The sequence below is a fragment of the Bubalus bubalis genome, chromosome 3, assembly GCF_019923935.1.
Source record: "Bubalus bubalis isolate 160015118507 breed Murrah chromosome 3, NDDB_SH_1, whole genome shotgun sequence".
Classification (NCBI taxonomy): Eukaryota; Metazoa; Chordata; class Mammalia; order Artiodactyla; family Bovidae; genus Bubalus; species Bubalus bubalis.
The window spans coordinates 23751168-23776613 of record NC_059159.1 but is presented as its reverse complement, the minus strand read 5'-3'; the positions used below and the strand labels follow the sequence as shown (position 1 = coordinate 23776613).

The window sequence follows — 25446 nt, the reverse complement described above, 5'->3', positions numbered from 1 at the left end:
GAGGGATAAGTTGAGCCTCTGAAAGGTGAAGTCACACGCCAAAAACTGCACAGCCAGGATCAGCCTGACATCCCAGATCAGTGCTCTGTGAAGCCAAGGAGAGCGCAATGAACTTGAACCACTTGTTGGCCGAGTACTGTTCTTGCTTTTTTTCCGTGAATCGGCACATAGTAGGTGCTCTGGAAGATGTTGGAAGATGGAGAAGGAGCTTGACAGCTCAGCCCTGGGATTACCCCCTGCGAATCCCGCCCAGCCCGCAGGGCACCGGGTTTCCCCAGACCTCAGACGGGAACAGTTATGATGGGCGGACATCCCAGTTCGACACTGGCATTCGGCGAACACATGGTGGTGGAGCCCCAGCTCTAGCGGAGAACAGACTAGGTTCAAATCCCCGCTCTGCCGCTTTCAGAAAACGTGACTTTGGGCAAGTCACTTCATTTGTGACGAACCTCAGTTACTCCGTCAATAAAATGGAGGGTATTAACACCCCAAAGGGTTGTGGGTGACTTAAACGAAACCATGTTGCTAGTACTCTAAAACCAAACGTACAACCCGTCCATCCCGCAAGCTTCGGGCGGTGCACCCGCAAGCGGTGAGGACCCGAACAAAGGTTCCTTGTCCCCAGTCCCCAAGTCGACCATCCCTAGACGCAGGGACCGACGGTTCTTCTAGTGACCCTCGTCCAGCGAAACCCGAAACTACAGTCGGCCACCTCGGCCAAAATCGGTTCCGAAAGCAATTACTCAAAATATTCCAAAAACTGGCGCATGGCTTGGGCTGATATTTTTGCATTTAATTTCCTTGATGTTTTACTCGTCAGAAACGGCAATTCGTCAGAAACTCCTAAGTGAGACTTCTCGTCTGTGTCTTGTTTTAACTTTTCGTATGAGCGAAGTTCACAAGGCAGATGAAGATACCGGCGCATAGCAGTCCTCGCGGGGATCCCGACCCTCGGACCGGTCCCCAACAATACCCTGATTCTTGGCCCCCTCCCACAGACACGGAAGCGGCAGAGACAGGCCTCCCCCAGCTCCCCTCCCCGCCCATTTAGACAGAGCCTCAACGTCCTGGCAGCCCTCCGGATTCCCGTGTCCCTGCTGGAGCAAGGGGAGGTGGAGACTGAAGCCTAGAACTCAGATTCCCCGACCTCTCCAAACTCCAGCCTCGTCGGGATTAAGGGACTAAATCCCTGACGCCACAGACCAGGTCAAGGACAAGTTCTCCCCCGCCCTACTCCCCACTCCTGGGCGAGGATTCACCCCCCTTCCCGGATGAAAAGTACTAAATAGACGCGAAGGGAGGGGTGATGGCGGGCCCCGGTCCCTTGATGTTCCGGTTGAACAGGTGCTGGTGAAAAGGAGGCGGTCCCGGCGGAAGAGTCGGCCAGGGGGGCCTGCGCTGAAGCGGGGGCAGCCTCCTCCACCCTTAGTCCTTCTGCCGATTTACCCCTCTCCTCTCCATCTGCCCCTCCCCCGCAGGAAGCGTTCTCGGCCCCGACGTCTTTGAAGTGTCGCTGAAGCCACCAGGACTGCCTTCTCCCCTCCGCCACCCCATCTCACGCTGCGGGAGTGTGACCTTTGGTCCCTGCGGGCGTCCACCCCCTCCCTTTAGGAAGTAGGGGGGGCAAGTTTCCTCCCCCTTGCCCACAGCGGTCTTGGGGATGAAGCCTTCGGACTGACTCCCCCTCACTTCTTCCCCAGACCCAATTTCTGGGACTTTAATCCTTTGGGGGCGTTGTGTGTGAATTTATGTTGTGTGTTTGGTACATGCATCGAGTTCAAGTGTAACTGGGTTGTTCGCGAGCACTTCCGCAGCAGTGGCTCCCTAACTCGCTTGGGTCTCTAAGCGCGCCTGAGGGGCTGGACCTGGGGTCTGTGCCCCTCTGGAAAGGTAGGGTAGTATGACTGTATGAGGCTGAGTGAGTGCGTGAATTTGTGGGTGCCTCGCTGTGCTTCCGAGGGCTCTGAGTCCCTGTGCGAGCGTATATAATCTGTGGGCTGAACCGGAAGCTCCCCGAGGGCAGGCATACCCATTTGTTCATTGCTCTATCCCCAACGACTGCACATAGTAGGCATTCAATAAATATTTGTAGAATGAAATGAACAAATGTCTGCGTGTAAGTGTCTGCTCTCCAGACAGGCTTCCGAGAAAACAGCCATTGAACGACCATCCCCAAAGCACCCCCACCCCGGACACCAAGTGGTGAGGAGCCCACGTCGCTCAAGCTCCTTCTAGCGCCCCTTCCCCGATCTCCATCTCCAAGTTTCCTTGGGGTTGAACAGTCTTAGAGAGGAAGACCTGGGCAGAAGGGGCTGGCGGATAGGAGACCCGGGGCCGAGACCGAAGGGCAGGCAGATGGAGGGCTCAGGAGCGCCTACCGAGAGCCAGAGGAAGAAGAAGAAAGAGGGAAAATGAGCGCGGAGAAAGCGAGCGAAAAGCTCCCTACCAAGCCAGGCTTTGTTCCCTGAACCTAAGACTTTACCCGGCGGCGGGCGGCGGGCGGGCCGGGAGCGAGCGAGCGGAGGCGCGCGGCCATGGCTGCCGCGGCCGGGCAGGGGGGCCGGGGGGGCGGCGCGTGAGCGGGCGGCGCGGGGCGGGCGAGCGCCCGCGATGTGCCACTCGGCGCCTCCCCCGCCGGGCCCGGGCTGCGCGGAGGCCGGGCGGCCCTGGTAGCTGGGCGCGCGGCGCGGAGGGGGCGAGCCCGGCGCGCGGGTCTCATTGTTGCGGGGGGGGGGGGGGCCCGTCGGGGCATGAGGGCGAGAGCACGGCGGGGGGGGCGGCCAGACAGAGCGAGCGAGGAGGAGGAGGAGGAGGACGCCGAGGAGGAGGAAGGAGGAGGCAAAGAAAAGAAGCGGCGGCGGCGGAGGAGGAGGAGGAGGGAGCGAGGAGGCGCGCGGCCCCCCGCTCCCTCCCTCCCCCCCTGACCCCCGACCCCCGCCGGCCGGGCCCCCACCCCAGCCCCGGAGGGAGCTCATGGGAGTATGAAGGAGATGGTAGGAGGCTGCTGCGTATGTTCGGACGAGAGGGGCTGGGCCGAGAACCCGCTGGTCTACTGTGATGGGCACGCGTGCAGCGTGGCTGTCCACCAAGGTACGGGGGTGGCCGTGGGGGGCGGCGGGACCCTGGGGGCGGCGTGCGCAGGGCGCCCCCGGCCGCGCCCTCCCGAGACCTCCTGGAGCTCGGGCGCCCCTCCCCCACCCCACCTGAAGAGAAGGGAGGCGTCGGGGGGCTCCCCCCGCCCGGTCCTGGAGGACCGGGTCAGGCATTGTTTTCTTGCCTATTGTTCCAGTCCCGCGCCCCCCACCCCAAGTTGAGGGAGTTTGGGGACAGTCTAGAAGGCAATGAGTGCACTCTCCGCGCCCCACACCGCCGGTGTCGGGGCTGCTAGGAGAATGTTTACCTGCGAGGTGTCCCCTCCCGCCCGGGTTATTTTGGTCCCGGCTCTGGGAGGGAGAGGTCAAGGGGGGGTCATCCTCCCCTCTTGCTTCCGGATACTGGGAGGAGCGGAATTGGGAAGGGAAGAGAAGGGTCCCAGGGGAGAGGGGACTCCTAAAATCCTCCCGGGAAGAGCTACGGATAGAGAGAGGTTGCGCAGGGGGCCGGGAATCGAGAAGAGGGAGGTTTGGAGTTTCCCCCAGCAGCACATGGTTCGGGAGTTAACTCCTTGAGGAATCTTGCCGAGGGCGCAGGCTGGCATCTCCCGCCTGTCTGGCACAGCCAGCTGGGCCCCCCCTTCCTGGGACAGCCCTTAATCCTGTCGCTGTCGGCTCTTCCCGCCACTCTCCTATTGGTTACCTGCAGTGCACCTGCCCTCGGCCTTGACTTTTGACCTGTTCCTATTATAATTAGAAGCAGAAGATGAGGTCCCTTAGACCCTCGACTTACCCGCCTCTTTCATTACTGGCCCTTTAAGAAATGCCCCCCCCCCCCCCATAACAACAAAACGTGTTTGACTATCCTAAATGTTGTTCCTCTAATATTCTCAGTTATTGATGATGAGGACTGGTCCTGGCAAGAGCTGGGAACCAGAAAGCTGGGTACAGAAAGGGCATTGGGGCGGGGTGGGATCTTCTAGAAGTTTAAAGTCAAGGTCTCAGACTTCCCACCTCTGCGTGGAGTGCTTGGTTGTGTGGTTGAAAGCTGGGCGTGTGCTGTTGGCATTCCTTGTGGTCCTGCTGTCTTATGAGTGACCCCCAGACAGGGAGCAGCCCCCTGGCTGGAACTGGCTCTGGTTTGTTAGAGTCACGCCCTACCCCAGTTACTCTGGGAAAAGCCACTGGTGACAGATTTGCTTGGTGATTCTCCTCCCTCACCCGCAGCTTGCTATGGCATCGTCCAGGTGCCAACAGGACCCTGGTTCTGCCGGAAATGTGAATCTCAGGAGCGAGCAGCCAGGGTGGTGAGTTTGAAACTTCCCTCTCCTCTCATAAACACCTGAGCATCCCCTCCCTTCCCAGTGAGCTGGGGGGCTCTGAGGCTGAGGCTGGGGTGGGAGTGTCACACAGGACTTCCTGTTTCCTGCACACCTCTATCACCAACCCCATCTCTCCCTCTGCTTAGCCCTCACTCTGCCCCACCACAGGCGCCGGGTCTTCTGTTTTTGTTTTCTTGTTTGTTTGAGCTTTTTATCATGGAAAGTTTCCAACCTATACAAAAGTAGAGGGAATACTATAATTCTTCTCCTATTGATGAGGCTCCCCCATCTTTGACAACTATCACTCATGTTCAACCTGTTTTCTTTGTATGCCCACCAGTTCCCCCTTAGACATCTAATCATTACATCCTGGGGCCCTCTGAATGTATTCAGGGAGGGCTCAGCTCAGTAGACCCCCCTTTTGAAAAGCCCATCCCCCAAATCCCTGTGCCCCCTTGTATTGGCAGAGGTGTGAGCTGTGCCCACACAAAGATGGGGCATTGAAGAGGACCGACAATGGAGGTGAGGGGGTTGCTGAGCCCTATGGCTCATCTGTTGAGGTCAGATAGGCCCCCTGAGCAGGGTCTGGGAAGGCAGGAGCAGTCCGTGGGCAGGGGTGGAACGCAGAGGCTGGGTTTCCCTTCCCTTCCCTGGCTGGCAGTGGAGTCTCATGGGAAGGCCATGGAGGAGGGGACCGTCTGCAGTATGGGGTTGTGAGGGGTCAGGGTCTCTGGCTGGCCATCGCAGCTGAGGCCGGCCCCACACTGCCCCAGGCTGGGCCCACGTGGTGTGTGCCCTCTACATCCCTGAGGTGCAGTTTGCTAACGTGCTTACCATGGAACCCATCGTGCTGCAGTACGTGCCTCATGATCGCTTCAACAAGGTCAGCGGCCCCTGCTGTGCCCCATGCCAGTCCCCTTCCTCCCCAGCCATTCTTGGGTCCCTCTCCAGCCCTCTCTTCATCCAGTGTTATTTGATTCTCTCCAACCTACACTTTCAGGGAACTCAGGAGGTGGGTAGGCACCTTCCATTGACAGACTCATGCCCATGCTCAAGTGAAATAGCAGGCTCCTTTGCAGTCCTGCCTGAGGGTGGTAGATTTTAGGGAGCAGTTCACTTATTCATTCACTGAGCACATTTTACTGAGGGTCTACTATGTGCAAAAACTGGGGCAAGATGCTGGACACACAGTGTCTAGTATTGATCAAGGCAGATGTGTTCCCTGCCCCGAGTCCTGTGTGGGACGACTATAGATATCAGTAAACAGGCAAAGTAAATGCAGTGTGTGGTAAGTGCGGTGAAGAAAACAACAAGATACTAAAATAAAGAGTACCTGGCACAGGGGTTCGGGGGGGAGTTTATTTTAGATAAAGCAGTCAAGGAAAGACATTTTGGTTGAGGCCTGAGGGATGAGAAGGAGCCAGCCTTGAGAAGTGGGGAGAGTGCCAGGTTCTAGGTGGAAGGAACAGTATGTGCAAAGGCCCAGAGGTGGGGCCAAGCTCACTGGGGAGGAAGGCAGACACAGCCCCTGGCCTCACAGGACTCACCATCCAAGGGCTGCACTATCCAGTGTAGCAGCTACTTGCCACATATGGCTATATAAGTTAGTTAAATACAATTTACAATTCAGTTCCTTAGTCACACTAGCCACTTTTCCAGGGCTCAATAACCCATGTAGTTTATGGGTCCTGTATCGGACCCTGCAGTCTAGAACATTTCCATCATCACAGAAAGTGCTATTGGATAGTCTGACGTAGGATTGTGGGGAGAGGATGGAATTGAGCAGGGAGGCCAAAGGATCCCTCAAGTAGAAGAGAGGAGGGGACGATTGCCCTATGTCCTGCAGACATGTTACATCTGTGAGGAGCAGGGCCGGGAGAGCAAGGCGGCTTCAGGAGCCTGCATGACCTGTAACCGCCATGGATGTCGACAAGCTTTCCATGTCACCTGGTGAGACTCCTGCCTTCCCTGCGTCCACTCTTTAGGGTTCTCTGGGATCCCTGGCCAGCTGTCCCAACCTTCTCCTGAGATTTGCCATGGATGGCTGCCAAATGGGTTCATCCCAGCTGCTGTCTCTTTGGAGATGATGGCAGTACTTCCCTTGGGTGGTCTTGGCTTTGCCCCAGCAGGGGTCTTGGAGGGTGCAGGGGAGGTGGCTGGTCTGGTTTGGGACCACATCCTTCTCAGGCTGACCTCTCTTGATCAGTGCCCAAATGGCAGGCCTGCTGTGTGAGGAAGAAGTACTGGAGGTTGACAATGTCAAGTACTGTGGCTATTGCAAATACCACTTCAGCAAGATGGTGAGTTTCATCTGGGCGTGAGTGGGTTGGTCAGCCATGGTTTAGAGGGTGTGGGCTCTAGGGTGCCTAGATCTGGGAGGACAGACAGGGGAGGAAAGAACTATGTCCCTGCCCTTGAGGAACTCACCATTGGATGAGGAATAAATTTTAAGTACAGCCTGAGGAGTGTGAATCAGAGTTGAGCCAAGCAGTCCATCCCAGAAGACAGAGCTCAGACCCTGCCTCTCAGAGTCCAGGAGGCTTCAAGAAAGAGGCAGCATTTAAGCTGAGCCAACAATTAGAGCCAACATTTGTGAGGCTTACCGTGCCCCAGCCTCTCTACTAATCTCTTTACGTGTGTGTGTTTGTATGTGTGTGCGTGTGCACATGGATGTGCGTGCTCTTGTAGTCCTCCCTAAGAACTAGGTGTACTGCATTTACCCATTTTACGGATGAGTAAGCTAAGACCCACTAAGGTTATGTGACTTATCTCACAGTTGGTATGTGGGATTTAGAAAAAAACAGTCTGAAGGTCCTCAGGAGCCTGCCAAGAAAGACAGGAATCCCAGGCAGAGGGATTGGCATGGATAAAATCCCAAGATAAGAAAGACCATTCATAAGCAACAGAACAGGATGTTTGGTAGGGACAAGGCAAGAGATGAGGTGAAAAAGCTCAGGCAGGGCCAGAGCTGGACTTGCTTCTGCCTCAGGTTCAGGGGCCCACGGAGAAGTGGGAGAAGGGGTGCTAACCCATGTTGGTGGAGAGACCTGCATGTTTCAGAAGCGGTGGGGTGTCCTGGCTAGGTATGCTGTGGCCTGACTGGGAAAGCAGCTTGGACCTCACCCCCAGGCCACAGGCTTGTGAGGCTGCTTGTAAGCAAGAGGGTAACATGATCAGATTTGTTTTTTAGGAAGATTACCCTGGCAGCCACTGTGAAGCCAGATCCCAAGGGCTGAGGCTGGCGACTGGGAGACAGCTGCAAGAGAGCGGGGGATGGAGGGATGAGGCTGGATTCTAGAATTATTTCTAGATAGACTTGCCTACATGTGGGGGTGGCTGAGGAGGAGGAGTTGAGGGTGGCACATAGGATCCTGGCTCTTGATGCTGGATAGATGGGGCTTGAGCTCCTCAGGCAGTGGAGTGGACTTCTAGCATACGTCCTGGTCTGCTGCGGAGAGTCTCAGTTTGTGCCTGTTGCCTTGGTGTAATTATTAATAGCTCCTCCTTTCATTTTCAAAAGTGTCCTGGTTTGGATAAGTCATAAGGTCACCTTGGTTCAGGGTTAGATATCAACTTGGGGCTTCCCTCGTGGCTCAGGTGGTAGAGAATCCAGTTGCAATGCAGGAAATCCAGGTTTGGTCCCTGGGTCGAGAAGATCCCCTGGAGAAGGGAATGGCAACCCACTCCAGTACTCTTGCCTGGAGAATTCCATGGACAGAGGAGCCTGGCGGGCTACAGTCCATGGGGTCGCAAAGAGTTGGACACGACTGGACGACTAACACGACACTAAGACAAGGTAGGGAGCTTGGTTTGGAATATAGCAGGTGTCACGTGGAGGTGTTTCGATTTGGTGGCTGTGTTCAGATTTCAGGCCCCCATAGGTGTGGCAGCCCCAGGTATATAAGGCTAGGGCTTGGGGGCTCAGGTATGAAGAGAACCATGAAATGGGGAGTTTAGAGCTTAGCAGAGTAGGAGTGATGCCCACTGCTGGGGAGCCACTGGGTCAGATGAGGCCTGAAACTAGTCCTTGAATTTGACAGTTGGGAGTTTTTGGGTGATCTTAGAAAGAACAGCTCTAAGTCTAGGACTGGTGAAGCCATCAGACCAGGCACTGGGAAGTCCAAGGCCCTGGCTGGGAGGAATGGTAGCACAGGGGTTGTTTAGGTGTTCCTTATGGATATTTCCTTGCCCTGTTCTTAAGGGTAGCAGATCCTTTGGGACAAAAGGAACCACTGTTTGGTGGAGGGCCAGGAAAAGAAGAGAAGGGGTGATGGCTGGAGCATAGTGTCTGGAGGGAAGGATGGGGTATGGGGAGCAGGGGCTCCCATGAGGGCCACACTGCACATCCTCCACCCCAGGGAGGGAGGTTGAGGTGGGCTGAGGTCGAGCGCCTGAGAGGGGCCAAGAGGGCACCATGGAAAGAGGTGGTGGAGAGAGAGACATGGGCCGAGGCCCACCTCCATCCATGCCTGGTATCTGGCTGGGGCCGAGATTCCCCACCTCTTCAGGGCCTCAGTTGCTGAATCTGTGCCCTGGATAAGCCAGCTGCGCAGACTGTAGGATTTCAGGGCAGGGAATGCACTCTGTTGAGCAGAGTATCATTAAGGACACAGGGTCCTCTTGTGACAGGCAGGGTGGGGGTGGGGGGTGCTGACCCCCAGAATCACCTGATCTTCAAGAACCTTTCAGTAACCTACGGAGAGGAGGGTGTGGCAGTTCCTCTCAATTCTCTCTGCAGAAGACATCCCGGCACTCCAGCGGGGGCGGGGGCGGCAGCGGAGGAGCAGGCGGAGGAGGGGGTAGCACAGGGGGAGGCAGCAGCGGCTTTATTGCTGGCCGGAGGAGCAGGTCAGCCTCCCCATCCGCCCAGCAGGAGAAGCACCCTTCCCACCATGAGAGGGGCCAGAAGAAGGTAAGAGTCTTCTCCCCCTGCCCCTCCTGCCCATAATCACAAACACCTGCTTCTTGCACGAAGCCACCACAGGTATCCCAGAGGCGATAGTGCCTGCCCCCTTCTTTCCTCTGAGGCCACTGAGGACCAAGGGGGTGCTGAGGAATGACCTGTGAGGGTCACAGAGGGTGAGCAGGCGGCCTGGCTTCCCTGGGGCTGTTTGTATCTGTGTGGTTCCTCTGTGTTGTTCATATGACATGACAGTCTCCCCAGAGACCCCAACACACGGCCCTGTACATTTGCGCATGTCTAGCCGTGTGTCTGTGGTGCACATGCCTGCGTCCCCAGCGGCTACATGTCACAGTGTGCCTGGCTCCTGTCCCCCTGCACAGCTCCGTGTCCCAAGTGGACACTCTTACAGGTGTGTGCCTCCATACGAGGCGTCCTGTGTCACTGGCATGATAATGGGATAGGTTATTTTTAGCAGGCAGTGAGGATGGGCTTCCCTGGTGGCTCAGACGGTAAAGAATCCACCTGCAATGTGGGAGACCTGGGTTCGATTGCTGGGTTGGGAAGATCCCCTGGAGGAGGGCATGGCAACCCACTCCAGTATTCTGGCCTGGAGAATCCCCATAGACAGAGGAGCCTGGCAGGCTACAGTCCATGGGGTCGCAAAGAGTCAGACACCACTCGAGCTTAGCACAGCATAACATACGGGAGGATGGGGGCAGGGGCTGTCAGCTCTCAGAGGAACCTGCCGGGGCCACTCCTGTCCAGCCAAAGTCCCCCAGTCCCTCCATAGGGGGTGATGGCACCCACAGAGCCTTGTGCCTGAGAGGACCCCACTCCCCACATGCATGAGTCATGTTTATCCTCACCAAGACCGTTTCCCAGCAGCAGTGTCTGGTCCCTTCTTCCTCCCCAGAGCCGAAAGGACAAAGAACGCCTTAAACAGAAGCACAAGAAGCGGCCTGAGTCACCCAGCATCCTCACCCCACCTGTGGTCCCCACTGCTGACAAGGTACCACTGCTTACACCCAGGAGGGGCAGCCGCGGCAGCGGGAGGGAGGCACAGTGTGAAGGATTGGGGCGTGCAGCCCTGGGAGCCCTTGCAATTTCACGTTCATATGACTCTGCTCCACACCCCACACTACTCCTGTTCTAGACCAGGAGGGGCCTCTGCTCCTCAGCCCCACTAGTCACTGACTAGCCAGGAGGGACTAGCCAGGAGGGGTGGGGGGGCACCACCCTTCCTGCAGGCTGCCAGATGTTCACATCTGCCTCTGCCCAGACAGAGGGCCTCAGCACCAGGTTCCTGTCTGCAAACACAGTACTCATGGCAGTTCTCCGAGTCTCTGGGGCCCATTTCTCCAGAGAGAGGCAGAAGACACCGCCTCACTCTCCACCCTGCCACACACATATCAGGAAGCTGCTCAGAGCCTGGTCGCCTAACCAAAAGCCCACTCCATGCAGGTTGGAGGGACTGAAAGTGTGGCCCATGGTGGCTTGCAGGGCAGACCCATGGACCATACCCTGAGACCCGTAGTCATCCCACTTTCCCAGTAGGGGCATGGCATGTCAGGCCTGACTCCAGAAATGGGCACCATCTGGATAAACAACTGGCAGGCCCTACCCAAGGCCAGGGAGTTGCTAATCCAAGCCAGAGCAGCCCTTCCTGCCCCTCCTTCCAGTCAGTTCTCCCCTCACCCCCGGAAGGAGAACAGGGGCCTGGAGACACGGCTTCCTCCTGTCGCCATTATTGCCTGTTCACCTCCACCAGCCTCAGGAGGTTGCCAGGGCTCTGGGCATCTTAGCAGGAGACTCAGGTATCAGGTTTCCAGGGTGATGTTGCTGTGGCAACTGTCCCAGTAACCCTCTCCCTTCCCTGCTGCCCAGGGCTCACCTGGAAAGGCTTGTCCTTGCCCTCTGATCTCTCCCTGGGGTCTGCAGGCAGGGGGAAGGAGTGGGCCAGAGATCTAGGAGTAACTCCAGTGGTTGGACTTTCCTTTGGACATGCTGGAGCCCTCTGCCCATCCCCCTCCTCCCACCCCAGCATTTCAGCCACCCCTCCCCCTGGGCCCTCTCCTTTGCTCTCAGAACCACATCTGGCTCCCTTCAGGACTCCAGCTGTTGAAAAGAACAAAGAAAAAGACAGAGCCGAGGGCTCCGCCCAGGAAGGGGCAGCACAGGGTGGCTCATCCTCCTGTCCGACCTCCCTCTGGCATTTGTTCGTGTACTGGATACCTGGTCTCCACCAGGAGGAGAAGCCATCCCTGACTGTTACTACAAAGCCCTGACTCACTCACCACATGCCAGGCTCCCTTCTGGAACAGGGGGATGGCAGGCATGTGTGGGGATGTGCTCATTTAATCCGCAAAATAATCCAATGAAGTAGGCATTTTATTAACCCCATTTAATAAATGAAGACACTGAGGCACAGAGAAGTTAAATAATTTGCCTAAAAGCACACTGTTAGGGAATGGTGGAGTCAAGATTTGCACCCAGGCAGTCTGGCTTGAAGGCCTGTTCTCAGCCACCGCAGGACGCTCTCTGCAGTGTATTGCTAGCAGCCGCACCATTAGAACCATCATCGTCAACCCCATACTATGTATCTGCCATTATGTTCCTCATAACTCTCCAAATAGGGATAATTAGCCCCAGAAGGACACCGAAGCCTGGTGAGGTGGAGACCACACAACATACATGGTGGTAGACCCAAGGTTCACAGACCCCAGAGCCCCTACTCTTCCAGCCACTGCTGCCGCCCTCAGACATGGGGGACAATCTCTCAGTACAATGTGGCAACTATTGACATGGCTGATGTGGGTGGGTACAGGGCACCCAGGAAATAGAGGACAGAATGATTTGTTCCACCACAGGTAGCTATCGGGTGACTTCACGGAAGAGGGGGCTTTTGAGCTGGATTTTGAAGGAGGAGATGTTTCCCAGGAAGAGGGAGGCTAGGCTGTCTGGGCAGAGGGCTTGGCATGGAGGCTCAGGTTGTTTGGAAAGGGCGTGGAGTAGCCAGGGAGTGGAGTGTCAGCCAGGTGGCTGCAGCTGGGGGTGAGCAGGGAGGGAGTGGCAGGGACTGAAGGGCCCAAGAATGGGGCCAGGGTGGCCCATTCTCCCTGGAGTCCCTCTTCCCTGCACGCACCACTTCCCAGTACAAGTCCAGCCCTGTAGGCCTGTGTTTCTAAACTGAATGACTGAGCAGATGCATACTTTTGAACAGACTCTGGGACCGTTTTCATCTCTCCCTTGCATGAGGCAAAGGACAGACAGCTTCTTGGGCTCAGAGCTCCCAACTCTTCACCCCTAGAAGTAACAGAGCTGCCTCTCCATCTCCCTGGTCTGGGAGCTCCCACCACCATCTCCTTGCCCCATAGTCCTTCCTGAAGCTAACTCTGAGCTCTCCCAGTAGAGCCCTAGGTCGTGTGTCCTCAGGGCTCCACCCCCAAGTCAGGGTGAGCCCAGACCCCCAGAGCTGGCTCCAGCCTCCCTCTCTCCTCCCTCCCTCAGGTCTCCTCCTCGGCTTCCTCCTCCTCCCACCACGAGGCCAGCACTCAAGAGACTTCTGAAGGCAGCAGGGACTCCAAGGGGAAAAAGTCTTCCAGCCATAGCCTGAGTCACAAGGGGAAGAAGCTGAGCAGTGGAAAAGGTGTGAGCTGCTTCACCTCCGCCTCCTCCTCTTCTTCCTCTTCCTCTTCCTCCTCATCTGGGGGACCCTTCCAGCCTGCAGGTGAGTATGGGCACCCCAGGATGTGGGAGCTGGGGAGGAGGTGGGATGGGACAGTCTGGCCGTGAGCTTTTCTAGCAAGGCCCTTTGCATATTGGTTTGCATCTCATTTGCTTCTTAAATTGCCTGGTGGGGTGGGAATCCCCAGCCAGTGACTCCTCAACACTCCCTCCTCTCTCAGGGTGCAACTCCCCTCCCATCTCCCTCAGGGCCCACCTCTCCAACCCCCATAAAGTATTCATTATTCCCTGCGCTGATGCTGTCAAGTACCATTTTTAAAGCACTGACACTAGTCTCCTGTAATCTCTGCAGTCATCCAGTGAGGTCAGTAGGGTGGGAGCTATTCTTCTACTTTGTCACAGGTGGGAAAAGCTGGAGGGTGGGGATACACTGGTTCCAGGACACAGAGACAGTGGCAGAGCTGGGACAGGAAACCAAGCTTCCCCACCCCCGGCCAGAGCTCTCTCCACTAGTACCCACTGGGAGCAGAAGGGAGGCAGGGGCTCTGGGGTCCAGCTGTAATTCCGTGTCCCTCTCTGCAGTTTCATCCCTGCAGAGCTCCCCTGACTTCTCCGCATTCCCCAAGCTGGAGCAGCCAGAAGAAGACAAGTACTCCAAGCCCACTGCACCCCCCCCTTCAGCCCCTCCCTCTCCCTCAGCCCCCGAGCCCCCCAAGGCTGACCTCTTTGAACAGAAGGTGGTCTTCTCTGGCTTCGGGCCCATCATGCGCTTCTCCACCACCACTTCCAGCTCAGGCCGGGCCCGGGCCCCATCCCCTGGGGACTATAAGTCTCCCCATGTCTCGGGGTCCGGGGCCTCTGGAGGCACCCACAAGCGGATGCCCACACTGAGTGCCACCCCTGTGCCCACTGAGGAGACCCCTGAGACAGGCCTGAAGGAGAAGAAGCACAAAGCCAGCAAGAAGAGCCGACACGGGCCAGGCCGTCCCAAGGGCAGCCGCAACAAGGAGGGCCCTGGGGGCCCAGCCCTTCCCTCCCTGCCCGGTGCCCAGCTGGCTGGCTTCACCGCCACTGCTGCCTCACCCTTCTCTGGAGGTTCCCTCGTCAGCTCTGGTCTGGGTGGTCTGGCTTCCCGCACCTTTGGGCCTTCTGGGAGCCTGCCCAGCCTGAGCCTGGAGTCCCCCCTGCTGGGGGCAGGTTAGTGACCCTTGGGGACCAAGGGTGTCTTAGGGCCCAGCTACTCTAGTGAGGGGACAGAGATATAAATATGCAGTTAGAAGGAAATGTGACAGAAACTGCTCCAGAAGACAAAGGATGGAGGTGACAGTCACCTTTGAGACACTCCCCCGTACCCATCTCCTGCATGGTTGTGGTGGGAGAGATTGCCAACAGGACTTAACCAAGTGTGGGTTGGGGAATTAGAAAAACTGGGAATTCTTCAGGCTTGAGCAGGGCAGTAGAATAAGCAGACTTGGCAAGTAGATGTCACTAGGGCAAGAAGTGACATCTTTGCAGCAGGAGGGTGAGACTGGTGTGTGGCAAGATCCAGGGGAGTGTTGGCCTTGGGGAGTGGCTGCTCCAGCCACCTGACTGAGGAAGGGGCAGAGGAGAGGTGACTCTAAGCTTCCCTCTGTGTCCTTCTTGTGCCTCTAGGCATCTACACCAGTAATAAGGACCCCATCTCTCACGGTGGTGGAATGCTGCGGGCTGTCTGCAGCACCCCCCTCTCCTCCAGCCTCCTGGGGCCCCCAGGGACCTCGGCCCTGCCCCGCCTCAGCCGCTCCCCATTCACCAGCACCCTCCCTTCCTCCTCTGCTTCTATCTCCACCACTCAGGTGAGGCCTTGCTCCTGGGCTCCTCCATCCCTGGGCAGGTGGGGGACAGCCTGCCGAGGACCCCAGCTTTCCATGGGAATTTGAGAGATTGGGCTTGATCACCGCCAGAACGTCTCCCTCTTTCTGGTCCTTTCTCCTCCCCAGCACACCTGGTCCCCTCCACCCCGGTGCCCACAGTTGTGCTCTAGATCCAGGAATAACCACCAGGCTGGACTCTACCTCCTTTCCCTCAGGTGTTTTCTCTGGCTGGCTCTACCTTTAGCCTCCCTTCTACCCACATCTTTGGAACCCCCATGGGTGCCGTTAACCCCCTCCTCACCCAAGCCGAGAGCAGCCACACAGGTATGTGAGTCTCTGACCCTGTTCCCCTTTCTTCACAAAGGGGCACCCTGTCACCTGCTTGTCACTCCAGAAAGGACTGGAGGGCTTTCTGACTATCCCCCACCCTCTGGCCATTGCTGACCCTGCAAAAAAACATTCCACATACAACAAACCAGGGTACATCACTTTGACATCAAAACCCCGTGAGGCGGTGGGGCATGACCGGGAAGAATTACTACTACTCCATCTCACAAAAGCAAAAGGCAAGAGAGATGATTTGCCCAAGGCTGTTGAAGTAGGCAAAGGTAGAGCAGCAGCTGAAATTCTGGCTCCTTGGCTCCAAGACTACTTCTCCTACCACTGTAGCAAAGCTCCCTGCTGGCCTCTTAGTGAGTTCTTGATTGGTGATTATAGAGATCCCACTGGTTGGGCAACCGTCTCTCTGGGTATTCAGGAGTTAAGAGGGCGGGTCGCAAGCGCCTCCCTCCTAGTAGAGTGAACACAGCCCTAGAGAGCTGATTGGTGCAGAGGTACCACCTGGCTGGTTGAGGGGCGGGGCTTGCCATTTCAGGTAAGCCTTAAAGGGGCGAATCTGACAAAACTAAGAACCCTACAGAGTAGATGACTTTATTTTCCAAAACCCAAATTGGAATTTTGTGGCTCAACATAGGGTTTTGCGGTCTAATTGTGAGTTTATTAATATAAAAGTCATAAAAAATTATAATAACTACAGTAATTAAGGGCTTGCTACATGGCAGCTAAACTGTTCAGGTTAACACTTCACATTTATTACCTTATTCACATTTATTACCTTATTCATAACAATCACTTCGGAGAGGTTAGTTTTAAGCCCCGCGGTCACATAGCAAGTATCCAAGTTCAACTCAGGACTGTCTAGGCCCCAAGTTCCTATGACTATAAAGTTATAAATTTTCCAGGAAAAAAAAAGTTGGGAGGAGAAGCTGAAAGCAGCAAGGATGCAGGAGCCTCTCTGCCTAGAGGAGGAGAAAGAGAGTTCATGATTTTGCCTCCCCAGGGGCTGGGATTTCAAACCAGGGCTCCCAAGAACTAGACCTGCCTGTCTGGGGGTTGGGAGATCCTGGGGAAAGAGGTCGGCGGTAAGGTCCCAGATCCTGTACCCACTTCCCAGGCGGGGACTTTGGGGCCGACTGCACCTCTTCCTCACTGATCCCTGCCTCCCTTCTCCTTCCAAGAGCCAGACCTGGAGGACTGCAGCTTCCGATGTCGGGGGACCTCACCCCAGGAGAGTCTGTCTTCCATGTGAGGGAGAGGGAGGCGGCTTGGGGGGCAGAGGGGGAACTCGGTGGAGGGATTGTCGAAGGCAGGGGTGGGGCGGTGGGGGAGGCGCGCGGAGAAGGTTGGAATCCAGAGTGGACAACTGAAACCCGCGAGGCAGGGAGGCTGGAGTTGGGGAGTGAGGTGAATCTGAGCCGGTTTTCCCTTGTGACCCCAGGTCCCCCATCAGCAGCCTCCCGGCACTCTTCGACCAGACGGCGTCCGCACCCTGCGGGGGCGGTCAGTTAGACCCAGCGGCCCCCGGAACGACTAACATGGAGCAGCTGCTGGAGAAGCAGGGAGACGGCGAGGCCGGCGTCAACAGTGAGAAGGGGTGACATCGGGCTGGGTGGCTGTCCTAGGACCCCAGACTCGGTCACCTTTTTCTCCGAGGTCCCCAAAGGTCTTTTAAGGTTCCTCCTGTGGCCCCGCCCCTGCCTTAAAGGTGGCCCACCCCAAGCCTAGCCTTTAGCCCTCGTTGGGACCTGCTCCAGGCCCCGCCCCCTCTACGCCCGGCTTTTGGCCTCTACGACCTCGTGGCCCTGATCTAACTAAGCCCCAACTTCCGACCGCCCCTTCCCTCCAAGCACTGGGCTTCCACCCCGAGCCTTAGGGCCCCACCTGTAGTCCTCACACCTCTGGCTCCCCAAGACTCACCCGAGCCCCTGGCTAACCGGAGCCTTCTCTGCTAGGTCTCAGTCCGGTTTCCTTTGCCAGGCCCCGCCCCTGGTCACCTGGCCCCGCCCCAGCCTCCGCCCCGCCTTCCCAGGCCCGCGGGGCTCAGGCGCTCTCGCCCTCTGTCTGCAGTTGTGGAGATGCTGAAGGCGCTGCACGCGCTGCAGAAGGAAAACCAGCGGCTTCAGGAGCAGATCCTGAGCCTTACGGCCAAGAAGGAGCGACTGCAGATTCTCAACGTGCAACTGTCTGTGCCCTTCGCTGCCCTGCCTGCTGCTCTGCCTGCCACCAACGGCCCTGTCCCTGGGCCCTATGGCCTGCCTCCCCAAGGTAAGGGGGCCCCACCCAGGCCGGTAATGGGGGCCTCCGCTCTGAAGTCTGAACTGGCCCAGACTCCAGCCGCTGAGCTCCTTCCCTGATCCCCCTTCCTCAGCCGGCAGCAGCGATTCCTTGAGCACCAGCAAAAGCCCTCCGGGGAAGAACAGTCTGGGCCTGGACAACTCGCTGTCCACGTCTTCCGAGGTGGGCACCATGGGGAGGGGCACGGGGCGGGGGAGGGCTGGAGCGGGGAGGTTCAAGGGCCTCCTAGTCGCATTTCCACCTTGCTGGGCTGTTGGAGGCTGGGCAGTGAAGTGATTGGCTGAGTAATTTGGTCGACTGACCCATTCATTCCTTTACTAAATAAGTGATAATTAGGAGGTGCCTACTTAAGTCCAGTCATTGGCTAAGCAAGCAGTGAGCAAATGGGACACTCTTGGAGACAGGCTCAATTCAAGAAAATCAATAATTACAAGTAGAGAAAAGTGCTAAGATGGAAATCATTTGAGGGATATGAGGAAGAATGGAGGGTGGGTGGAGGGTGGGTGGATGTACATCCACCTTTCTCTGGATGGTAGTTAGGGAAGGCAACTCTGAAAAGTGTGAAGAGTTTATTACAATTTATTTTAGCCACACAGAAAACAATCCCTGTGTAATTGGTGGTGGTTGGGGTAGCAGTTGCTATTATGCTGTGGTTATTATTGAAATTAAACAAAGTGGGTTCTTGTTCTCCCTACCACTTACTGTGTGATTTGGGCAATACTAATCATAATAACAGCAAACATTAATTGCATCCTTGCCCTTTGTCATGTCCTGGCCTGAGACTTTTCAAACGTTGGTGTGTTTAGTCCTCACAAGAAGTTTATGGACTAGGTTCTCCTGTTACCCCCATGTTAGGAATGAGGAAACTGAAACAGAAGAGCCGCCAAAGCCATTAAATTGTGGGCATGGGATTTGAGCCCGTCTTTCAATTCAACTGCCTGCAGAGTTACTGAGCCTAAGACCCAATGGTTTCACCCATAAACAGCAGTAGCAAGTTAGTACAGGTCAAGCACTGAACCTCGGGTCTGATTCACGAGGTGGTCACTATACCACCTTCACTCTTCAGTGTTAAACAGGCATCATGGTGGGTGCTGGGGCCCCAGGAAGTGCTTTGTGAAGACTGTTTGGATTCTTAGCCTTTATCCCTAGGCATTGCTTCTTCCTCCTGGGTGGCTTTGCTTGGGAGTAAAGTGGGGGTGACCATGTGAGAATGCTGGTGGGTGCTGGGCCGGGGGCCAGAAAGGTCACACTGGCCCCCTGCCCCTCTGACCCCTCCCTTCCCCCTCCCTCCCCAGGACCCACACTCAGGCTGCCCGAGCCGCAGCAGCTCGTCGCTGTCCTTCCACAGCACGCCCCCACCGCTGCCCCTGCTCCAGCAGAGCCCTGCTACTCTGCCCCTGGCCCTGCCTGGGGGCCCTGCCCCGCTCCCGCCTCAGCCACAGAATGGGCTGGGCCGGGCACCCGGGGCAGCGGGGCTGGGGGCTATGCCCATGGCTGAGGGGCTGTTGGGGGGGCTGGCGGGCAGCGGGGCCCTGCCCCTCAATGGGCTTCTGGGGGGGTTGAATGGGGCTGCCGCCCCCAACCCTGCAGGCTTGAGCCAGGCTGGCGGGGCCCCCACGCTGCAGCTGCCAGGTTGTCTCAACAGGTGAGGGAGAGCTCAGCCTGGGGAAGGGGATGGGGAGGCTGGCTCTGGGAGGGACTCCCCCTACAAACACCCACATCCCTCAGAAGGGAAGCTCTCCTCCTGTCTTACGGGGTCTAGAATCCAGTCACCTCTTGGCCCCAGCTTCTCCTTAGATGTAGACATGAGAGCCCTCTGGATGGTAGCTCTTCAGGGACAAAAGTCGTTTGTTTATTCCTTGTGCCCTAGCTGAGGTTTTCCCTCTGGGGAAGTTTTCCCATCTCATGTGTCTCCTCCCACCGTCCTCTCTGAGCTCAGTCTGTTTCTCTCTCCACCTGGGCCTGAGGGAGAGTGGGAACTTGGGGCAGGGAGGAGTGTTTCCCTGTCTCTTCCCATGGTCTGTGTTTTGTCCCCCTGCCTCAGCCTCACCGAGCAGCAGCGACACCTCCTGCAGCAGCAGGAACAGCAGCTGCAGCAGCTCCAGCAGCTCCTGGCCTCCCCACAGCTGACCCCGGTAATGCCCCTCCCCCAGCTCTGCCAGAAAGGTCTCAGAGGGTCTGGGCCGGTCCAGGGAGGGCCACCCCAGGCTGGGAAGGGAGCCCCAGGCTGGGAAGGTGAGACTGCCCCGTGGGAGTGGGGCCAGGCCCCTATGGATCATATGAGGACAAAGGGCATAAGGGTTCCTCTTGGGGGCCCCTGGGTGCTGGGGAAGGAATGCTATAGTGGCCCTAGATCACATCCCAGCAAGAGGATCTGGAGGGAAGTGAGCCCTCAGTTACTGAGCATTTCCAGTCCCAGCCCCAAGGCTCTCCAGTGGGGAACTTCAAGGTCTGCGTAGAGAGGTGGCTGAGCAGGTGACAGACACGTCCTCAACCAGAGCAGCCCCTTTTAGGTCTTTTTTGTGTGTTGAGTTCTACTAAGAGTTCCTGGGAGAAAAGGAATTCTTCCTTCTAGAAAGGAGAGAGTTGTTGGGACTTTGCTGGTGGTCCAGTGGTTAAGACTCTTTGCTGCCCATGCAGAAGGCACAGGTTCAATTCCTGGTCAGGGAACTAAGATCCCACATGCCATGCGATGCAGCCAAAAGACAAAAACATAAAAGTAAAAAGGAGAGAGTTGAAAGAAATAGAAAAGCACTCATTTTTATATAAAGAAACATGAGAAAGATATACAATAAACTAGCTCAACTGGTCACCTACAGAGACCAGATGGTAGCAGGAATAAGATAGCAAAATTTCTTAAGCCTTGAAAAATTGTTTTGGGTTTTGGAACACTTGAGAATGCTTTCTCTATTCAAAGCAAAAATAAATGAATCTTAAGGGGAAAAAAAATAGAGAAGTTGAAAACTATTAACCTCATTCAGTGTTCCTCAACTTGGGGTCATGCCACCCCTGGGGACATCTGTGTTTGTCATAATGACTGAGGAATTGATTTAGTGGGGGTGGGGGAGGGATGTTAAACCTCCTGCACTTGACTGGTAGTACCTCATGTGACAAACACTGATGGTGTGCAACCACTTTCTTGTCCAGATGGAGAGACTGAGGCCCAGAGTGGGGAGTTAGAGATGGAACCTTGACTGTCTCCCAGGTCTCTTGCCTCATGGTACTAGTGAGATAGGATGGGGCCCAGGCCAATCAGGGTAAGATGACCCTGGGGACCACTGGCCAGTAAGCCATCCGGCCCCCTTGCAGGAACACCAGACTGTTGTCTACCAGATGATCCAGCAGATCCAGCAGAAGCGGGAGCTGCAGCGGCTGCAGATGGCCGGGGGCTCCCAGCTGCCCATGGCCAGCCTGCTGGCTGGAAGCTCCACCCCGCTGTTGTCCGCGGGCACTCCTGGCCTGCTGCCCACAGCATCTGCCCCACCTCTGCTGCCCGCCGGAGCCCTGGTGGCGCCCTCGCTCGGCAACAACACGAGTCTCATGGCTGCAGCGGCTGCGGCTGCAGCAGTAGCAGCAGCAGGCGGGCCTCCAGTCCTCACTGCCCAGACTAACCCTTTCCTCAGCCTGTCAGGGGCGGACGGCAGTGCCAGTGGCCCCAAAGGAGGGGTGAGTAAGGGGCCTGGCTTAGGGGAGGAGTTGGGAATGGGGCAGAGGGACCGTCCTGTCTCCCTTCTCCTGGAGAGGCCCATTAGAAAAGGCTGTTTCCTCTTTGGACCATTTAGAAAAAGATGATGCTCTGGGTGAGCCATTTCAAGAAAGGCATCCCTCCTTCTGAGGGCAAAGAGCCAGAGTCCGGGAGGCCCTTGGCCGGCACATGCCTGCTTAACTGGGCGCCCTATACAGGGCAACTCTCCCAACAGACACACAGATACACGGAAGTTGACCCTGTTGTGCAGCCGTCAAAGCCCAGCCCTTTATTGTACCCAACATCTGCTTTCTTGACCCAGGAAGCTATTCTCAACCGGGTGATCGGACCAGATACCTCCCCAATCCCCAGTCTCCCTTCCTCTTTTTCCAGACTGCTGACAAAGGAGCCTCAGCCAACCAGGAAAAAGGCTAAATCCACCCACGCTCCTTTAGACCCCACAAGCAGAGGGGCAGATCCTGGTCTGAGGGGTCCCAGCCTGCAGCGGGCACCTTCACCCCTACACTGGAGAGCCCCGGAGTATGTGCTGAGGCCTGGGGAGTGGGGGGTGCTCCCGGTGCCACGGACTGAGACCCAGAGGGGAGCCCTTTCCATCTGCCCCCTGCCCCCGCCTCTGCACTGGCCCCTTTGTGAGGGGCTCAGAAGGAGGACAGGCTCCAAGCCCGCCTAGGAGCCCCCACTCTCAGTGAATGTTTCAGGGTTCCCTATAGAGCAAAGTGGGCCATGGCATAAGTGGGGGGTTGGTTAAACCCCCCACATAAAATGGATCAGCACTTGAGTGGGAGAAGTGGGGACTAGGCCCTGGGCCTGCCCCTGCGTGGAAGTCTTCTATGGAAGAAAGGGTGACCCTACTTGACCATTTTTTACCCAACTTGGGCAGATGGTAAGAGGGCTCCCTTGGACTGTTTCTTGCTGGGCTCCTTCCCCTGCCCCCCACAAGGGTCGCAAGCTGTGCTTGTAAAAGCCCACAGACTAGGGGGCCGATGAAGGGGCAGGATGGCATCGAATTTGGCCCAGGCCTCCCTACCTCCCGGGGGGTGGGTCCCAGTGATGGGCTGGGGGAGAGCAGGGGGTGGGCGGCCCAGCCCCTCGGTACCCTGCCCTTGTTTGCACTATTGGATTTAGGAGTGCCGAGGGGGGTGTAGAGCTGCCTGACTCAGAGAGCGTGTGTGGGTATGCCTGTGCACTGTGTGTGTGTGTGTGTGTGTGTGTGTGTGTGTCTGTCTGTCTGTCTGTCTGTCTCCCCCTGGTCCCCAGGCAGCCGAGGGCAGGGACAGGAGCAGTGCTCTGATGAGGCAGTACCAGAGGGGCACTCCTAGCTCTTGTTTGCACCCTCTCACCTCACCAACTTTGGTCCCTTTCTGGGGCCCAAATGGTTAACAAAAACCAGAACCATACTCCAGTATTGGAGAGTAACTGGGGGCTGGGGGCTTCAAATCAGGGTGATATCCTGCCTTTCCTCCCCCAGACTCCACATGGTCTCAGTGCCCCCGCAGCGCTCCCCTTCCACCACTGATAGTTGGTTCTGCTTCCCTGGCACAAGGGGTGCCCCAGGGATCAGGGGACAAGGCGAGGGGGGTAAAGTACCACTTCTTTTAGTGAAAACTGTCTCCCAGAATCAGCCAGCCTGCCCCTCCTGCACCCTACCCCTCCCCACACCCACCAGCCAGGGGAGACTTAAGCTTAAATTGACCTAACAACTGTTCCTTCACCCACCAGCTATTTCCCCAGGGTGCAGTGGGCAAGTCTCACCTTAGAGTCCGCACCTGCCCAGAGCCTTTGGTGGACAAGGCTGAGGGCTGCTGGGGCAGCCAGGAGAGGGCGTGTGTCTGTGGGTGCACTGGGGTCGGAGCCAGGCGGAGCATGGCCAGCTTCCTGATGCCCACGTTTAGTCAGTCTCTTTGCATGTGTGGATTCGTGTGTGTGTGTGTTTCTGTTGTTGTTGGTTTTGTTTCATTTTGGTTTTTTTTTTAATAAAGAAAAGATGTGTATATTTTTGGCAATGACAGAAACGTAGTGCAGATATATTTTTGCCTGTGCTGCTCAACTGGTTTTTTTCTGATACTGAAAATAATATTAATATTCCTGTTGCTAAGACTTTGTAAGATGTTAGGGAGCTGATAATGGAGGGGGTGGGTGGGAATCCTTCGGAGGCAATTTCTTAGGCACTTGGAAGGGCTTGGGGGGAGGGGGGAGGCAGTTGTGATGACCTCAGAAATACTCACTTTTTATTAATGCTAAATAGCAGTTAGAAAGGAATGATAGAAGTCAGCATTTTATTCATCTTCATCTATGAAGCTCTCTAACTCCCTGCCCCCAAACCACTGAAAAGAAAAATAACCTTCAGAGATTCTTAGAAGAGTTGCTCATTCACACCCACGCTCTTGCCCAAGGCCGACCCACTTAGAACCAAAGTCAGCTTCTGTTCTGTACAGTGAAGGAAGTCGATTTACCCCAAGGCTGCCATGGCAGAGAGTGAGAGGTCCTGGAACAAGACCTCCCCTTCCCTCCAGCACCCTAAAGTCTGGGGTTCTCATCTCCAAGAGTCTGTTTTCTGATTTTCCCCAGGCTGGGGTGCAGTGGCGGGTAGGCAGTTTAGATTTGAAGGGCCCCAGGCTGCGTATGGATTGGTGCTGTCCCTCAATTTGGGGCAGGGGGACATGAGAGAGGTGGTGCGTTTCATCTTTCGGGGTGGGGGCCGGGCTTTATTATAAGAAAGGTCTGGAGGGCTTCTGGACAGAGCAGGGTCCCAGTGCAAAGGGCATGGCTCTTGAGCCCCCACCATCTGCTCCCAGCCTCAGTCCCTTTTTCTAGGATGAATTTGGATGGGGAGTAGGAAAGGATGCAGATTTATAGGTGGCTCTGTCTAGGGGAAGGGAAGGATGTGGTTTGCAGGGCGGAAGTGGAGTTTGAAACTGCAGAGTGGAGCTTAGTACGTCATCCCCTTCAGTGTGGAGGTGTGAGCGTGGTGTGCGTGCAGAGCCGCTGTCTGGCCTCACAACAAGTGCATGAATGTCAGAGCTGGAAGGGACCTGTCTTTAGGATCCTGCGAGCCAGCTCCTTGCCCCACAGGTGATAGCTCCAAGCCTGGGGGGTGGGGGGTGGGCAGGGGCTCAGGGGCAGAGCTGCGACCAGTCCTCAGGACCCTGGCCTCCTGGTCCTGGCTCTCCTGCCCCACTGCACGCCTCCATGTGGCTGTCCGTCTGTCCCTGTGTGTGTGGTGTGCGGTGTGAGTGCAGGGCTGTGCCCAGGGTGGGGGGTATCTGTGAAGCACTGACTGTCTTAGCTCAGAGCTGATGGATCCTCTCCAGAGACAATGACACTTTAAAGGTTGCCTTTTCTTGTCTAAGTTTTTCCGATGTGTGTGTGTTTTCCCTTCAGATTCCTAGGTCTATTGCTGCCTCCAGGTGCCCTCACCTTGAGGCTGATGAGAGCACTCCTGTCCTGAGTTCTAGGGAAGTACTCCTAGTAAGGGCCTCGACAGTGAGGGGAGCCAGAGTCTGGGCAAGAGAGAGAGCCAGCTCTGAGAAAGGGTGACCTCCACGCTGCATTTTCCCAAACTGGAAATCCAGACACGGGCTGTGCCTGCCAGCATCTTCCTTGGTGTGTGGTCGGCAGAGTTAAGGGTAGGCAGCTTGCTCCCAGTTCTCCTTTATCCCAGTTTCCTGGGGAGAGGTGCCTGGAGAGCTTTCGGTCACTTCAGTTGGGAATCTGTAGGAAAACGGGGCGCAGTACCCTGGCTTCCTCCAGTCACATCAGTCCAGATTAAAAGTGTGTCTGGCTTCCAGTCCCTTTGACTTGATCTACTGAAAAGCTGGTGACTGAGGGGTGCCTTCATCGCCCTTTGTTCACGTCCTTCAGCCCAACCTGGGACTTAGGTGGCGGGACTGGAGACCCAAACCCTGGCTCCCAGCCTGTCCCCCTCTTTGCACCCCAGCCTTTCTCAATGTAGCAGACCCTTCCTAGGGGAGCAGGGAGGGGAAGCCACAGTTTGCAAACCCAGGAGCTCCTTTTACATTCTTTGTAAAGCCTCCTTTATATCCTCAACCCAAATGGCAATGCCCCTCCCCTGCCACCTCCAAGCCTGGAATTGTGCATAACCCGGATCTTGTATCTTTGTATAACGGATGTTATTTGTACGAAGGGCAGTTCGTAAACAGCACTTGTTCTTTTAATAAAAGAATGTTTTACAAAAAAACCCAAAGAGACCTTGGTTTGTCTGCCTTTACTGAAGGGAGAGGTGGAGGGCCAA

The 25446-nt window shown here is 56.3% G+C and overlaps 1 protein-coding gene across 7 annotated transcripts; it reads left to right on the top strand.

Moving 5' to 3' along the window:
• The first annotated feature begins 2837 nt into the window (after positions 1-2837).
• MLLT6 (MLLT6, PHD finger containing) lies at positions 2838-25392 on the top strand. 7 transcript variants are annotated; one of them, XM_025280234.3, is made up of 20 exons: positions 2838-3090; positions 4320-4399; positions 4882-4936; positions 5188-5297; positions 6261-6364; positions 6621-6714; positions 9153-9326; positions 10231-10326; positions 12825-13044; positions 13584-14198; positions 14655-14836; positions 15070-15178; positions 16372-16438; positions 16632-16777; positions 17261-17458; positions 17562-17650; positions 18784-19133; positions 19533-19623; positions 20798-21154; positions 21496-25392. In XM_025280234.3, exons 1-20 carry the CDS (start codon positions 2982-2984, stop codon positions 21862-21864), a joined length of 3615 nt encoding a protein of 1204 aa, XP_025136019.2. In that variant the 5' UTR covers positions 2838-2981; the 3' UTR covers positions 21865-25392. The 7 variants fall into 7 exon arrangements, 4 of the variants coding, with proteins under 4 accessions (XP_025136019.2, XP_044794963.1, XP_025136021.2 ...); XM_044939028.2 differs by having other exon boundaries at positions 10231-10328; positions 12830-13044; XM_025280236.3 differs by having other exon boundaries at positions 21567-21752.
• The last annotated feature ends 54 nt before the right edge of the window (positions 25393-25446 follow it).